At 38.7% G+C, this 17,865-nt stretch overlaps 1 protein-coding gene across 3 annotated transcripts in view; it reads left to right on the top strand.

Annotated features, from left to right (window-relative positions):
* Nucleotides 1-17,865, top strand: part of LOC106775672 (nudix hydrolase 3) — a 47,664-nt gene that overhangs the window by 6,046 nt on the left and 23,753 nt on the right. For all 3 annotated transcript variants that reach the window (XM_022787142.1, XM_014662818.2, XM_022787143.1), the window contains exons 7-16: nt 3,636-3,722; nt 4,083-4,189; nt 4,558-4,729; nt 4,805-5,034; nt 11,611-11,692; nt 13,296-13,361; nt 16,329-16,406; nt 16,511-16,606; nt 16,823-16,929; nt 17,058-17,226. In XM_022787142.1, the coding sequence (XP_022642863.1) occupies nt 3,636-3,722; nt 4,083-4,189; nt 4,558-4,729; nt 4,805-5,034; nt 11,611-11,692; nt 13,296-13,361; nt 16,329-16,406; nt 16,511-16,606; nt 16,823-16,929; nt 17,058-17,226 (1,194 nt within the window). The remainder of the gene's footprint in view (nt 1-3,635; nt 3,723-4,082; nt 4,190-4,557; nt 4,730-4,804; nt 5,035-11,610; nt 11,693-13,295; nt 13,362-16,328; nt 16,407-16,510; nt 16,607-16,822; nt 16,930-17,057; nt 17,227-17,865) is intronic.

Here is a 17,865-nt window from a genome sequence, read left to right as displayed (position 1 = left end):
AGTGAGGAGCAAGCCTTACTTTAAATTTACTTCCTAGGAAGGTATCTGAGTCATTGAGAAAATCTAATAGTCAAGTTTATCATGGCTATTGTGCCACTGCTAGTAGGCCCTTATTGAATTATCCACAAATATCTAATTTCATGCTTGAGATGTTCATTTCTAATTGTTGTTTTGGTAAATATCCCAAATCACTGTCTTGAAGATTGCTTAAGACTATATAAGGTCTTCTTTAGAAGGCATACCTTATTCCTTTAATTATGAGTTTCAAATCTTAGAGGAATCTCCATGTACACTTCTTCTTTTAAAGCTATATGGAGAAGGGCATTCTTTAGATCCAACTAGTGTAAGTCCCAACAAAAAATTTACTCTTAGAACAAGAACAACTTGAAAAGTTTCATCACTATTATTTATGGTGGCTTCATCATTTAGAGCTTGACCATCATGCAAATATAGACATGGTATGGTAATGACAAGAAGAAGAACTCATTTGTTTTAAGTCCTTTACCCCTTTTTAAGTGCTTTCCCACCCTAAAGCCGAGGGCTAACTAAAAATTTCTATTTCAAGAATAGTGGCAGCAATAGTGACAACTTTGACAATGATAACATTTGTACCTCTTTTTACATGAAGGTTAACTAATGAATACACATTTAAGAAATCTAGGATCTAATTTATTGTGATTAGTATTATGAGTGAACAAAAATAATGCATCCAATGACTTGACCAGGTAGACTTAAACATTTGGAGAGAAGAGGAAACAAAAGATAATAGAGACTTTATAGGACTAATACCATTTAAGACAAGAGTAAGTAACTTGATGATGTGTGTGAAAGTTAACACAACTTCTAGGTAGTTGGTTTAGGGAACAAAATTTTGGAAATGGAGGACGCAACCTATTTCTAAGACATTGGGCCAACAATATTGAATGTACACTTGCATTTCAAGGATAGGATATGCGATCTAGTGGACTTATTGATTCAGTCATTGTTCTTAGGCAATCAAGTTCTTCCTTATAGGCTTTTGTCACGGAAAAAAACGACATAATAATGGGAACCTGTTAGGACTTAGAGAGTATAGGAAAAGAGAAAAAGAATAGAGAAATAAGGAACTGCTGAGCAGTTAAGGGGGGCGGGACAGGTGTCTATATAAGAGGAGCTCTTTTATTGTTTTCGGGAGACAATTAGTATTCTTGTATGTGTAGACCGGTCCAGTACCTGGTGAAGGAGGTTAAGCTCCTGTTTCTTCTTTGTATTCTTGATTCTTCTGTTGTAAATACAATACGATTCATTACCCAATTCTAGTTTGCGATTACTGAAATGTGTGAGAGAGGGAGATAGTTAGGATTCTTACTCAGATTGCTAACAAAGTGGTTCGACCCGCCGGATCAAGTAGTTGCCGGATCAAGAAGTTGCTGGACCAAGAAGTTGTCGGATTAATGTACATGTTAGAACAAAAATGATGGAAGGAAGAATGAACGTAGTCGAGGGACGATTGGAGCACATTGAGATGGTCGTAGACGGGTTGAAGGCGGAATCAGCAGCGAATCGTCAAGACTATATTGCGATGCGCAAAGACATCCAAGAACTGATGCGGATGATGGGTGCGTGCACCAAACATGCCAATGAGAACTCCGACGGAAGCCAGGGTTCTGTCAATGGCAATCGGAGGGACCGGCGCGACGATGCAGAGGGGGAGAGAGATGGGAAGCGATCAGAGAACCTACCCAATTGGAGGCGAAAGGTGGAATTACCCATCTTTGAAGGACCCGGCCCTGTGTGAACTGGATCAACCGGGCCGAAAAATTCTTTGAAATACAAAGGTGGCGGAGGTGGAGAAGATCGAATTGGCCCATATTAGCATGGAGGGAAGCGCCAGTTATTGGTTTAAGTTTTGGAAAGATAAAGCGAGTGACCGATCGTGGGAGGGGCTTAAGGAGGCTTTGTTGATCAGGTTTGAGAGTCGCCACCATGGCGGCATTTTTGAGAGGATGGCGGCAATAAGGCAAACGGCCACCGTGGAAGAGTACATGCGAGATTTCGAAGCTTTGGCCGGACAGACGGAGTTTTCAGACGACCAACTATTGGGGTATTTGCTGGTGGGCTTAAGGGAGGAATTGCGGTGCCAAATACGGCCACACGACCCACGAAATTTGATGGCGGCAATGAAAATTGCGCGGGAGGTCGAAGAGGCACTACGCGGGTTAGGAGTGAGTGTTTGGGCAGCACCCAAGGATTCCCAGTCGTGGGGTCGAACGACGGGAGGAGGGGCGGTGGTAGCGAGAACCGAAGCGGCGAGGAGTAACCCGGGGAGGACTGTCGCAACTGAGAGCGTTGGATCGGTGAAGAGAGACAACACGAAGGGTAGTGTGGCGAGAGAAGGAAATCCCAGGGGAAGTGATGACAGAGGAAGAAACTCGTGGAACCTTCCCTACCTAGAATTTCTGAAGCGAAGGGAAGAAGGGAGGTGTTACAAATGTGGGGGACCTTTCAGGCCAGGGCACCAATGCCCTGAGAAGAGTTTAGGAATAGTGTTATTGGCTGAGGATGAAGAGGAGGACGTAGAAGAGGAGGTGGTAGAAGTGGAGCAGAAACGGATGGAGCTCTCGGCCTTCTCAGATGGCGGAATAGGATAGCGTTGCATGAGCAGTTTCAGTTCAAGGGGGGAGTAATGTTAGGATTTAGAGAGTATAGGAAAGGAGAAAAAGAATAGAGAAATAAGGAACTGCTGAGTGGTTAAGGGGGGCGGGACAGGTGTCTATATAAGAGGAGCTCTTTTATTGTTTTCGGGAGACAATTAGTATTCTTGTATGTGTAGACCAGTCCAGTACCTGGTGAAGGAGGTTAAGCTCTTGTTTCTTCTCTGTTTTCTTGATTCTTTTGTTGTAAATACAATACGATTCATTACCCAATTCTGATTTGCGATTACTGAAGTGTGTGAGAGAGGGAGATAGTTAGGATTCTTACTTAGATTGCTAACGGAACCCATTTGGCTAGAGAACCGAAAACTCAAATCTACTCAAAGCCAAATGGCATGTCACCATGCTTTTGAATGTGCTAAGGAAGGCATAACAACATTGTCTATGGTGGCAGTTGCAAGTGGGCTACATGCTCCGATACTAGAGGTGAGTACAAACTTTGACAATATATAAGTGAGTACAAACCTCACATCACAAGCCAGTTTTGTAAGGTGAATTAGGCTTAAAATCTACTTCTTAACATGGTATCAAAGCAATGAGTTAAAGTCTATCCGAGCAAAGTTTGTTGTTTGTTTCCACTAGCTACCGGACCGCTATCGAACCTCTATCGAACCTCTATCGAACCTCTATCGAACCACCCATTTATGTCTAATCCCATGCTCTAAATGTATATGCGTCGGCATGAGGGAGTATGTTGGAAATGACATATCCACTATAGATAAGGTTAATTTATAGTATATAAGTCGGTGCAAACATTATCTTATAAGTTGGTTTTGTGAAGTTGAGTTAGTCTTAAAGTTCACTTTTCAACAAAGGAAATGATATCATTATTGGTTAAGTTTATTCTCCCTTGGATTATTAATAACATTATCAATTGACTTTGTCCCAAAATTTGGGGTTCGTAGTTAACCTTAAAATAAGTTTAATGTTTCATTCTGGCAGTTATCTGGGCTTTCGGATTTAGACAGAGAGGCTCTGGGTTTGGTTGTGAAGGCTGCAGCTGTTATGGATGAAATATTTCTTCTACAGGTTGTGTTTACAGTCCATTTATACTGTGTTTGTATTCATTTGTTTTTGTATCTTGTCTCTATTTGTTTTATGCTATTTGTTCAATATTCATGCTCATGAAGTATGTAAAATTTAATGGTAAATTGACTGTTAATCTTTTGTCCACGCAAAATTTTTCATATGCAAGTCATTACGTGTCATGCAGCATGCTTGATACCTAGGTTTTGTTAATAATGTTATGAAATTTGATGGGTAACTTATTTCTTGCTCCAAAAGTTATTCTAATATTTGAACTGTAACTGGTAGAGTAGAACTAGGAAGATGGATATGTTCACATGATAGTTTACATTGCTAAAGTTTATCTATTTATTTTACTGTCAGTCATGGTACAGTAATCCAGCTCTTAGAGATTGGTTGAAGGAGTATGCTGATTCATCAGAGTTAAATAAGTTGAAATGGTCCTATTATCAGATTAACAAGAGCCCATGGTAAGTGTTTTCTTGATAATTCAGTCTGCCAACTTAATGGTGTATAGTAGACATGTAGACAGACTTTGGCATTATTTTATTCCTTCCTGAACTTTTTTGGCTCATTTGCTGTCACTCTAGTTTTAAGTTTTTCTACAGAATTTGTTTTCTTAATCTAAGGCTCTCTTTTACCATCCAAGATAAGTTTTGACATGAAATTGCTAGGATCGGACAGTGTTCTTGACAGATATGTAAACATGCATCTGCCTTGAACACTGCAAATTTTGTTCATATAACTCAGAGTAGAACGGAGGAACCCCCACATATTGTAAAATGTCCCTTTTATGTTTGGACATGTTGTATAATTATAATCTATTAATTGTTGACAGGTCTAGCCTTGATGGAGATGTGGCATTCTTGACAACTGCAGATTCAGCAATAAGGTTGTTCTCTAACGCGACTAGGACAGTCAGAGATTGGAAGGGTGTAGAATACAGAGCAGCATTTCCCGTATCGAAACCTGCTGGCGCTAATTTCTACCCACCCGACATGAACAAAATGGTATATTGCACCAAGTATATGCTGTTAAAAGAAATGGTTTGCAAATTTGAAAATGAATATAGTTTTATCTTGCAGGAGTTTGATTTATGGAAGGACAGTCTAGAAAAGGATGAACAGAAAGAGGCAACAGGATTCTTCAGTGTTATTAAAAGGCACAGTGAATTTATTTTAGATTCTCATCAGTCTGATAGCACAGGAGGTTCTCATGATCTATTTATAGTTCCTTACTCCGAAGAATACCAACCTCTTCTTGTAAAAGCTGCCAATTTACTGCATAAAGCTGGAGACATTACCGACTCACCAAGGTAATGTTTTGTGTCCATAATCTCATTAGTAAGCGCTCATTGTTCTTCTCCATGCTAAATGTTGGAAAACATGATTCAAAGGAGGAAATTAGGAGAAATATATCAAATTGAAAATAAAATTGTATTGATAACGAGTAAAAATAATTTTAGTAAGAGTATAATGAGAATTGTTGAAAAATAATGTCTTTATTATTATTAATATTTATGTAAGGGTTTTTACTTTTAGGGTTTTGTTAGGGGTTTCCCGCCCTTTTACTTTTTTGAACTATTGTCTCCTATAAATACAATAGTAAGTTGTTTCCCGCCCTAGGTTTATGTGGTTTGACCGGTAGAAAAGGCTAGGGTTCGTGTAAGAAGAGGATTTAATCGGTGAAAGTTCGAAATAGTCGGAGGAAAAACTATTTGAACGGTGAAACGAGAGGTTTCACCGATTGAATTGATGGAAGGAAAGGATTCGGGGTATTGATCGGTCAAAGAGATGTAAACCGGAGAAACAACCGATGGTTCGAGATGATCGGAGGAAAATAATGATTACCTGGTGAGGAAATAGGAAATAGTTGGTGGACGGTGATGGATCTATGGCTGGAGAACTCTCGAAGATGAACCCTACGTGCTGAAGCTTCGAGAGAGGAAACGCTGAATACGAAATGAATGACTGAGCTGAAGTATGATGTTATGGGAAACCTGGTGTGGCAGTAAGGAGCAGCGCCGCGCGACTGAAAAGTATTGGAGAATGGATGTCACAGTGGCAGAGTGAGAAAGCTGATGTTGGAAAATGAAAGAAAGGTAAGTGTGCTGGAAGGTGGCTAGAGGAGGTCCCTTGGACTCTCTAGCCTGACTTTCAAGGGAGAATTAATTCTGGATTTCAGAAATCTAATTCTCATTTAGCTCAAAAGTGATTACAAGATGTGTTAGCATGCCTATATATAGGTCACATGCCTAACACAATACAAAGTACATAAAAGAAAAGCTATACTAAAGCGGAGACCACCGCAAACCGTCAAGAATCGATAGCCATACGCAAGGATATCCAAGAAAACCGTCAAGAATCGATAGCCATGCGGAAGGAGATCCAAGAATTGATACGGGTGATTGGGGCGCGCCACAAGCAAACAGAGGAAAGATCCGATGGGAGTCAAGATTCGGTAAACCACGATGGAAGAAACCAGTGCTGGAGTAACGAGGGGGAACGATCTGATAATCAGCCCAATTGGAGACGAAGGGTTGAATTGCCCATTTTCGAGGGATCCGACCCCTTGAATTGGATCAACAGGGCGGAGAAATTCTTTACAATTCAAAAGGTGGCAGAGGCGGAGAAGGTTGAACTGGCGCATATCAGCATGGAGGGAAGCGCCGGATATTGGTTCAAGTTTTGGATGGACAAGGCGAGTGACCAAACCTGGGAGGGTCTCAAGGAGGCGTTGTTGATCCGTTTTGAGAGTCGACATCGAGGCGGAATCTTTGAGAGAATGGCGGCGATCAAACAAACGACCACCGTGGAGGAGTATGTGAAGGAATTCGAAACGCTAGACGGACAAACCAAGGAGTTCTCAGATAACCAATTGTTGGGTTACTTCTTGGCGGGTTTGCGAGAGGAGTTGAGGTGTGAGATGAGACCCCACGACCCACGTGACCTGATGACGGCGATGAAGATCGCGCGAGATGTGGAAGAGGCGTTACGAGGTTTGGGTTTGTTAGGGTGGACTGGGACCAAGAACCCGCCGTTGTGGGGGCGAACGACAGGAGGAGGAGCGGTGGTGGCTAGAACGGAGCAATCGAGGGGAAGCCTGGTGAGAACGACACCAGCCGAAAGTGTTGGGTCGGTGAAACGTGACAGTGCGATGAGTAATGGACCGGTGAAAGGTGGTGGTTACGGCGGAAGTGATGGACGGAGTCGAAACTCGAGAAACTTGCCCTATTCCGAGTACTTGAAGCGCCGAGAGGAGGGTAGATGCTTTAGCTGTGGGGGACCTTTCAGCCCTGGACACCAGTGTCCAGAGAAGAACCTACGAGTGGTGTTACTGGCCGAAGATGAGGAAGAGGATGCAGGGGGAACAAAAGATGAGACGGAGAGCCCATGCATGGAGCTTTCGGAGTTCTCCGCCGGAGGGCTGACCCAACCCAAGACATTAAAATTGCAGGGCAAGGTGAGGGGGCGAGACGTCTGCATACTCGTCGACAGTGGCGCGAGTCACAACTTCATAAGTAGAAGATTGGTGGACGAAATGAAGCTCGAGCAGGAGGACACCCTTCCTTATGTGGTGAGCCTGGGGGACGACCACAAGAAGAGAACCAGAGGATGCTGTCCGAAGGTGATCGTCGACATGGGAGGGGTCGAAATCGAAGAAAGGTTCTACTTATTTGAGTTGGGCGGTGTGGACATGATCCTTGGAGTTGAATGGATGGCTAAGATGGGGAAGATCACTCTCGACTGGAAGGAGTCATCCATGACTTTCAAGGGTGACCCCACCCTGGAGGGTGATCGAAGCAGAGAAATTGCTGAAGATAAGTGAAGTAGATACATGGGCTTTAGTTTGGAGTTTGGAGGGCAAGGAGGAGAGAAGGGAGAAGTGCGAAGATATAAGAGTTAATAAGGGGCAGCAGAGGGACTTGGATGGTATTTTGGAGAAATATGCGGGGGTATTTCAGGAACCCCAAGGATTACCACCGAATAGAACAGAACAATATCGTATCACGCTGAAAGAAGGCACCGATCCTGTCTGTGTTCGTCCCTATCGATACCCACATGTAATGAAAGAAGAAATTGAGAGACAGGTGTCAGAAATGTTACATGCGGGAATCATCCGACCGAGTATAAGTCCGTTCTCCAGCCCTGTCATCCTCGTCAAGAAGAAGGACGGTAGCTGGAGATTTTGCATAGACTACCGTGCCCTCAACCGAGCTACCGTCTCCAACAAATTCCCTATTCCGGTGATTGAAGAGCTGCTGGATGAGCTCGGAGGTGCGAGATACTTCTCGAAAGTGGATCTCAAAGTTGGGTATCACCAGATTCGGATGGGAGAGGAAGATGTGCAGAAGACGGCGTTTCGAACGCACTTGGGTCACTACGAGTTTCTCGTGATGCCGTTCGGCCTCACCAATGCTCCCGCAACCTTCCAGAGCGTAATGAACGAACTGTTTCGGCCCTACCTGAGAAAATTTGTGCTCGTCTTCTTCGACGATATTCTCGTTTACAGCACTACGTGGGCCGAGCACTTGAAGCAAGTGGATTTGGTGCTGGGTTTACTTCAACAACAACAATGGGTGGCTAACAGGAAGAAGAGTGAATTCGGGAAGAGGGCGATTGGGTATTTGGGACACGTAATAACGGAGGAAGGAGTCAAAATGGATGAAGAGAAGGTGGCGGTGGTCACGACGTGGGAAGAACCCAGAACACTAAAGGCGTTACGTGGGTTCTTGGGCCTTACGGGGTATTACAGGCGATTCGTCCGAAATTATGGGAAGATCGCCAAACCCCTCACGGAGATGCTGAAGAAGGGGAATTTTAAGTGGACAGAGGCTACCAGAGAAGCCATGGGGAGACTGAAGGAAGCCGTAACAACTGCGCCTGTGTTAGCGCTGCCGGACTTCATACAGCCCTTCGAATTTAGCTCAAAAGTGATTACAAGATGTGTTAGCATGCCTATATATAGGTCACATGCCTAACACAATACAAAGTACATAAAAGAAAAGCTATACTAAAGACATTGGGCTTTGGGCCCGCGTATCACCATCCCTCACATCTTGGCTCGGAATTCCTCCATTGTCGCTTCCATGGCATCGAACCTTCCTTCCAAGGCACTCACCTTAGTCTCCGTCTCTCCTTCTATTGTGATCCGGAAGATCGGACCAATAATTATGGACTTCTTTAATCAAGAAGTCAAGAAGGTGTTTGAAACACTCAGAACAGACCCAAACTCAATGAATAGCCTCGTCTTATTCAATCAATTGAAGAATACAATGTTTCGAAAACAATCAAGGAAGCCTAACCTCCTTCCACTGGACTAAGTTCCAGTAACAAACGAAGAATAGTGAATGAATATCCCGCTCCTTACAACTAACTCTTTATTTTTACTCCCCTATTCCTCTAACTAAATGGTAACTGAAACTTTTTACTTCCCACCTTTATTCTTTCTCACAAACTTTTAATCGTCTATCAACTGAAACATAAACTAATAGTGTGAAGGCCGTGGGTACTCTGTCTACCACGAGTCTGGCTGCACAATGGTTGCTTTGACCGACCCACTCTTGGTCACTGTTTGGAATCCTGGCAGAGGAGTAGGGCAGAAAACACTTGAAGAAAGGACACAATGATGAGAGGATTTTGAATATCAGAAAGGAAATGACTTCTGAAAAGAAATATGTCATGGACGGACATGTTACAAGTAAAACAAAGGAGGATATTATATATCGGCTATACAATAAATTGTTAAAATATAACACGAAAAATTAATCTTTTGTAAGCTCACTGTCTATTCATTGAATACGAAGGCTATTAAATAGCCGTATAGATAAGAAGAACAACTACAATGAATTAATACTGGACCGTGTTGTTACAAAGGGAAACAATACTGGCCGGGCTGGAACAGTGACAACAGAATGAGAAATAAAATAATGGGAAATAAAAACAAACTTGACAAAACAGATGGTACACCTGCAACTAAACGAAAATATAACAAAAGACACAAAATAAAAACTCTCAAAAAATTACAAATAAATCCTTTTCTTAATTTAAATTTATCTAACAAAATTCCTTGATAAACTTAAATTCTCCATTCCTTTATCCTGATCAACTTCTTGTACTAGTGGAACAATAGGCAATGATTTTTTGAATATATCATCTATTTGTTCCTTGCTTCCTATGTGTCTGGGTTCCACGCTTCCTTTCTCGAATAAAATGGAAACCAAAGTCAATATGCTTTCTACTTTTGTGGTTGACCGGATTCTTTCTTAATTCGATCCCCATCTGTTATCTACTCGGATCAGCACCTTTTCTTCTTGTATTATTTCCAAATTCCGTGATAGGTTTCTATGAAATAGTGAAAGAGATGAGGGGAAATCTCCCTTGTGTTAAATACACACATAGGGTTCTCTATTTATAATAGAAGAAATATAGGCTAAGCCCAAAATACAAATAAGAAATAATAACAAACTAACTAGAAGATAAAAGATAAATATAAACTAAATATAATATCTCTAACACTCCCCCTTAAGCTGGAGGATACAGATTGTATGTACCAAGCTTGTTACTAAAATAATCCATAAAGACTTGGTGAAAATATCTGCTTCTGCACTCGAGAGACACCAAATTGCTAATGATTTGCAAGACGACATAGAAGACAAAATACCAACCCAAAAGACTCGCCCTGAGCAACAAATATGGGAGGTTGCTCCATGTAAATCTCTTTTTGCAAATCGCCCTTGAAGAATGCCGCCATTGGATAAAGAGGTAATTGTTGGAGAGCCACCACAGCTATAAATAAACTAACAACAAACCATCTTTTCCATGAAAAAAACATATATGGACGGGTCAAACGCAACGATGAAAAGAGAGGTCAGAAGAGACCGCAACGGAAGAAGCCATGGATAAACAGGAGAGAGAAAGAAACCCTAAAAATTCAACATGCTCCGATTGCCTCAACGACCACAAGAGGCGATTCGGATGGAGCGGTCGTCAGTTGATTCTGGAACTCCGGCGAGGTTCCAGCGAGATTCCGGCGAAGGTCCGGCGAAGGTCCGGCGAACGGCGAGATTCCAACGAAGGTCCGACGAGGGTCCGGCGAAGGTCCGGCGAAAAGATCAAGTGAAGGTCCGGCGAAGTTCCGGCGAAGGATGATGATCGACGGCGAGTAGCGGTGATGCATTGCGGATGCAGTGGCCTTTCTTGGCCACAGCAGAATAACATAGGTTGAAAGACTTTTAGTAGAGGCTGCTGGCGGCCATGGCAGCCGGCCGCCAGCAGACAGCGAAGACAATGACTAAAGAATCAGAGAACCAAGCTCTGATACCATATGAAATGGTGAAAGAGATGAGGGGAAATCTCCCTTGTGTTAAATACACACATAGGGTTCTCTATTTATAATAGAAGAAATATGGGCTAAGCCCAAAATACAAATAAGAAATAATAACAAACTAACTAGAAGATAAAAGATAAATATAAACTAAATATAATATCTCTAACAGTTTCTAAGCTAGATTTCATGCTGGACACTCAAGGAGGCTGCCACATACTTGGATTCACATGTTGATAGTACCACAATGGGTTGTTTCTTTGAGAGCCAAGTAATATTATTGGTTATGGTCTCTCTTATTATTATTTCATTACAATTATAGTTTTGTATTCTTTTATTAAATAATCTGTATGTATATATTGTATTTCATTTTATGGTGTTTGAAATTTTCCATTATTCAAGATCAGTATCACTGAACAATACTGTGAATTAATTTATTGTACTCTTTTACTGTTCTTTGAGCTTTATTATGTGTGGCCGCATGAAGTGGGTGTAATTTTATTATCCTATCAATATTTGGACACTAAATAACAAATGCTGGATAACTCATTCCTTCCTGTTGTAGTTTGAAGAGGCTGCTACATAGCAAGGCTGATGCTTTCCTTTCAAATAATTATTATGACTCAGATATAGCCTGGTTGGAATTGGTTAGTGATCTCCTGTCATTTATTTTTGTGCTACCACCATTATAAATCAAGTCCTAGCCAAGTTGGTGAGACCTGTGAGTAATACTAAATAGCATGTAGTTGCTCTCATGCATAAAAAAATAACTATTCTATAACTAAAATTCAATGTAGCTATATTGTTAACTTCATCAATGCAAAAGAGAGTTTATTTTGAAGAATTTTAAATTTATCAAGGTTCCACCAGTTCATGTTACGTACCCGAGTAGGAGACATAACGAGAAGAACCTCTCACATACTCAAATCAAGCAACAGAACAACAAACGAATGAATAATGAACGAATGAATATCTCTTATTGATGGTAATATTTGAATAAACAAAAGTAACCAATAATTGGGAGCATAACCTCCTTAAGAAAACTCAATAACCAAAAGCATACCTTTAAACCTAGACTCTTACTTTATTTATACTAATTATTTCCCGCCCAACTTGTATTGAATATTGTCTTAGAAATTAACCCTATTTGCTATAATTATCTTATACCGAATATATTTAGCCTTATTTACTATAATTATCTTATATCGAATATTATACTAAGATATAGCTTTGTTTACTCTAATTATCTTTTGCTAAATATCATCTTAGAATATCACTCTCATTACTCTAATTAGTTTTCCGCCCATCCTAACCTCTACGGCAGTTAGGATGCTTCCTTGCTGCTTCCAACCGTTTGTTTGGTTGCTTCCCGCCTTCCTTCGTTCGGCTTGGTCGCTCTCCATTGTCTATCGCTCGGTCCGCTTGCTCCCCGTCTTCCACTGTTCAGCTTGGTCGCTCCCTGTTGTCTACCGTTCGGCCCGCTCGCTCCCCGCCTTCCACCGTTCGGCTTGGTTGCTCACTGTCTTCTACTGTTCAGTCCCCTTCTCCCTCTCTCCTATACCTCCTTCTCTCATATACTTTCCAACCCCTAATAGTTCACGTGTCTGGATTCTTAGTCATGCATGCAGACATGATCTCACTATTCTACTTTGATGATTATGTTACAATATTTGTTCCACTTTTCTCCTGTACAAAATTTGGTTAGTTTCCTTTGCAAAACAAAATAGAAAACATCACGTCTTTTATCTTAACTGCCCCTGACTGACTAAATCCAAAGATTTATTTATGTAGAAGGTGATTATTTTTATTTTTTGTGTGAACAAATACGATTAATCTTATATAGTTTTAACTTATTGCCAAATTGTTTTAATAAATGTGACTACATGATTCTGTTTTTAGTTGTGTCGTGCAAATCAGCAAGACATAAACCTTGGAAATTTTGGGGCTGCTAAAAAAAATGTCACTTGGGGATCATTTTGAATCTGAATTTGACAAAATAATTTGTTCTATCTGTTGTAAAGGAGACATATTAAAAAAGAATTATGAAATTTTGCGTTTACTTATTAAATGGTCTTACACCCAACCAAATTACTTGAAAAATTATGCTTTAACGGATAGGCTTTTTTACCAGTGAGCGATTTTGGTAATGTTTCTCTAAATTATGAATATTAGTATTCTCACTATAATGTGTTTTTATGGTGATAAATTTTAGGATAAAAAATTTGCATCTCACTTTCTGTTTTCTTGCAGGACTCTAAGTTGGATGTCACTATTGGGCCATATGAAACTTATGAGGATAAACTTTTTGGATATAAGGTAATTCCTAACAATGAGGCTTTGTGCAGCGTATACAGTTATGGTCCTATGAATATATTTGACTTAGATGGTTTTTTTATATTGCAAAAGTTCTTACCTCTTTTTAAAATGATTAATGACAAAAGAAGTCACGACTACTACCGTGTCAAGAAGAGAGAAACTGAGAAATAATATAATGGAATTTTGTGTATTGGATACTGTTAGGATAATTGAACAAAAGATAAAAGAAAGAAATGAGGAAAAAAGAAACTCAAAGCACTAATGATTAAAACTAGTGTTCGTGCTGTCTTTACTTCTTAAGAAAAACAGAAAATACATAAAAAGGAGTTCTCTCCTTTCACACGAGCTGACACTCGTTTATAATTCAGTTCTTAAGAAAAAAGGTGTCCTTGAAAGAATCTGATTGGTCCAATTATATAGACCAAATCTCACTCCGAAAACACGGCTTCATTTGTTCCGCTGCATCACTTCCACCTCTTCATTTATTATTCCACTGCACTCTTTACACATAAGCATTTTTGTTTATGATGAAGAAGAGATGCAATAGTAAGAGAAAAAAATCAATATCTAATAGTGGGTAGTATTTGGTGCAATATTTCTCTATCAAATTATATGGTATCTCCTTATTATAATCAAATCATAGGTATAACAATTCTAAAAATTATACCATATTACTATTATAGGTATAAACAGCAGCAACAAAAATGGGTACATTATTGCAGAGAAAACGGAGTTTCCAAGATCGAGAGCTCTGATACCAATTTGAAAAAGAGTGTGACTTTATTATTTTCATTTATATCAATTACATTCTCTTTACCTCTATTTGTAGCAATCTAATCTTCTAAAAAAGGGAAATAAGGAAACATTATACTGAAAAACAATCTAGAAGATGCTACAAATATTTTCTTTAATTAGGAAGATTCTATAGATACTTTCTCTAATTATGAAGATTCTATAGATATTTCTTCTAATTACAACACTAATAAACATAGACGTACTTGAAGTTGAGAGAAAATGAAAAGACTTCTATTTTGATTAAGGAACTGATACAACTTACTACTGTTTTATAGAACACAGTAGTTCTGAAAAATGAAAGGGCGGGAAACCCTTAACAAAACCCCTAACATAAATATTAATAATAAAATAAACATTATACTTCAACAGACGTGAGGTTGAGTATCAAGTTTGAAGCAAGGTTCAGCCATATTAACTTCAGTCCCTAGCAAGAGGGCCTAATGAAAAACTCAGCCTAAGATTCTATCAACTGTATCAAATTGTAGTTGCATTGGACAAGTTGTGTACAAGTTGGAGCTACCTGATCATTGCAGGATCCTTCCATTTTTTCATGTTTCACTTCTCAAACCGGCAATATAAACAGCCACATCTGCCTAATCCCTGCTTCCTATGCTTTCGGAAGACTATAATCTAGAAGCAACTCTAGAGCAACTAATGAATATCAGAACTAACACTCAAGGAGAGTTAGTAGTTCTTCTTAAGTGGAAAAATCTTCCAGACATTGAAAACAGCTAGCAATTGGCTGCTTGATTTAATAAGGAGTTTCCAGAATTTCACCTTGAGGACAAGGTGACTCTTAATGGAGGGGGTATTGATAAGTTTGGTATAGTGTACAAAAGAAGGAAAAGATAAGGTAGTTAGTACAATTGTTATTAAGCAACTGTAGCGGACTATTATAAATAGTCATACGAGTGAGGAATGAGGACAGTTTTTAGGGATTAGTGTGAAGGATTGTGGAGAGTGGGGTTCTCTTGAATAACCTTAGCTGTATCACTCTACTCAAAATCTTTCTGTTCTTTGACTCCTGTTCTCATTGTTACGAAAATTGAACTATGGAGAGGCATAAAACGTATCTTTCTATTCTTTCTAATATAAGTTTAATTAGGAGACTTTAAACCTAACTCAATCTTGTAAAAGTTGTCTATAAGTTCAGATTTGCATTCATTTTTACACTATAATTTGATCCATTTCTAGTCAATGTGAAATCTCCTCCCCTCACATTGAGGACGGGACATCTTGAGTGTGGGAATAAATATTTGTCGGTGATCCAATAGCAAGTGACATGATAAGCCCAACAACCTAGGATAAGCTTGGATAAACTCTCCTTCTCCCTCTGGCATTTCCTCATTGATAATGATAGGCAAAGTGGAATCGATCTGTTGAGATACTAAGTTGAGAAGGAATATTTGAGAAAAGTTACTTGAGAGATCTCACTTAGATCTTTCTTTAGATTCATATATATACATAGATGTGTGTCTTGCAAAAGAAGTACAAAGAGAGAGAAAAAGAAACAAATTACAGTTCATGCTTAGCAACCTAGACACAACAATTACGTACAATAAAATGCAACTTTTATGAAGTTTCTCAAAATTTAAAATTAATTATTCTTTACACTATCTAATGAAGTTGTTTGACAAATCTGAGCTTGTCGAAGGAAAAATTTTATTCATTACAAAGAATGTCTCTATTTACTGTCATATTTTATAACAATTTTTGTTATTGCCCCTTGTAGTCCCAAAGGTTCTTAATAGTTTGAACTATTCTTGGATAATTTGAGATTAACTGGATGAAATATCTTTCCATGACCACTGTCATTTTCACATGCTGCTTACGTTATTTGACAAAAGTGATACTTGGCAAGAATCCAAGTGAATAAAATATATGGTTTGTAAAGTTGTTTTGAGGTAAGCATAAAGTAACATTGACTGGCTAGAGAGCTTAATAAACCAGGTTTGGGGTCAATGAAGTTTGAAGAATATCTGAAATTATCTATTGACCACGGATGCAATGTTCCGGATTGAATCTCTAAATTCTTATATACTATCATGAATACAGCATAATAATTATTTGAATGTCTAAATTTACGGGAAAATTTCCGGCATCCCACCTGAAATGATAAATGACGCTAACTTTTGAATTAATGAATCAATAATTGCTTTGCAATTCTTTTAGGCTACCTTTGAAGCATTTATTGGAATCAAGGACGATGAATCAACAGCTCAATTGAAACTCTTTGGGGATAATCTGCAGGTATATACTTGAAGCATTTCATTGACAGTTAGTTTTGTAATGTTTATTTTATCTAAATTAAGTGTATTTGACACCTTAATTCTCAAATATTTCTACCTCTTAAGTTTCTGGAGCAAAATCTCCCTATGGATAGTGCATACAAATCAAAAGATGTATCGGCAGCTCCTATCCGTGTTATCCAACTTCTATATAATGCCGGGGTAAGTGTTAGGAATATTTGAATATTGTTTGAGTTGTGGAGTTCTTGTTGAATTTCAATGGGTTAACAATACAGTCGATAATATCTGGTTTAAGTAGTTATTATGCTAGACAATGTTTTCCATATTGTTTCTGATAATATTCCAAAGCCATTTTCTCCATTTTAATTGGATATTTGAGCATAAAACTGGAAATTTTAAACTTTTGAATTATTTCAGGATGTGAAGGGACCGCAAACTCTTGCATTCAATCTACCAAATGATGATAGTATTGTAAAAGACCGGGGAACATCAATGGTCATGCTTAAGAATGTTTCAGAGGCAAAGTAATATTTCCGGCCATTAAATTTCTAGTTTGTTGAAGTTACCATTTACAATTATGAATTGCATGTTTTCGTTACATCTTTTTCTAAATAGATTATTTATCTTGGGAGAACTTGTCAATTCTTAATAGGTTCAAGCATATTCTTCTTCCTATAGCTGCTGCGTGTGTTGCAGAGGAGCAACAAGAACATGTAGATTTTGAATCATTCTTTACTCACACAATTTGCCATGAATGCTGCCATGGAATTGGACCGCATACCATAACACTTCCAAATGGCCAAAAGTCTACTGTCAGATTGGTTAGTTGCAATACCTCACTTGATCAATTTCTTTGATTGCTAAAATTTCTGTATGAAACTTACTAACAGATTGGCCATACTATGGTGTTAGTTCAAGGCACTAAATTGATTGTCATATTAATATTATTACATTTACTTAATAAAATTTTCCTTAGATATTATGCTATAAGTATATATATTAAGCTTGCTGGTTTAGGACTAAACTTAGTAATGCTGGATCATTAGGCAAGTGTGAGAAAATGCAAGGTAGCTTAGGAATGAAATGTTGTATCTATGAGAGAGCGAGTAATACATACAGTTGTAATTTGAGATAATATCTTTTAGAATCTTCCTAATTAGAGGAAATAAATACATAATCTTTTATTTTAAAAATAAAATATTTTATTTTAAAAATAAAATTTTTTATTTTTAAAAAAAAAATATTTATTATTGTAATTTGAGATAATATCACTTGAGAATTAAACTGTAAAATAATTCTAGAGGGCTTGATTGATCCCTGTCATAATCTTCTATTTATAATAATAAATTGATACAAGAGTACATGATAATTAGAGTAACCTAGACACAATATAATCATGATAATTAGAGTAACCTAGACACAATATAATCATGATAATTAGAGTAACCTAGACACAATAT

The sequence above is a fragment of the Vigna radiata genome, chromosome 10, assembly GCF_000741045.1.
Source record: "Vigna radiata var. radiata cultivar VC1973A chromosome 10, Vradiata_ver6, whole genome shotgun sequence".
NCBI classification, from domain to species: Eukaryota; Viridiplantae; Streptophyta; class Magnoliopsida; order Fabales; family Fabaceae; genus Vigna; species Vigna radiata.
This window is presented reverse-complemented; position numbering and strand designations above follow the sequence as displayed.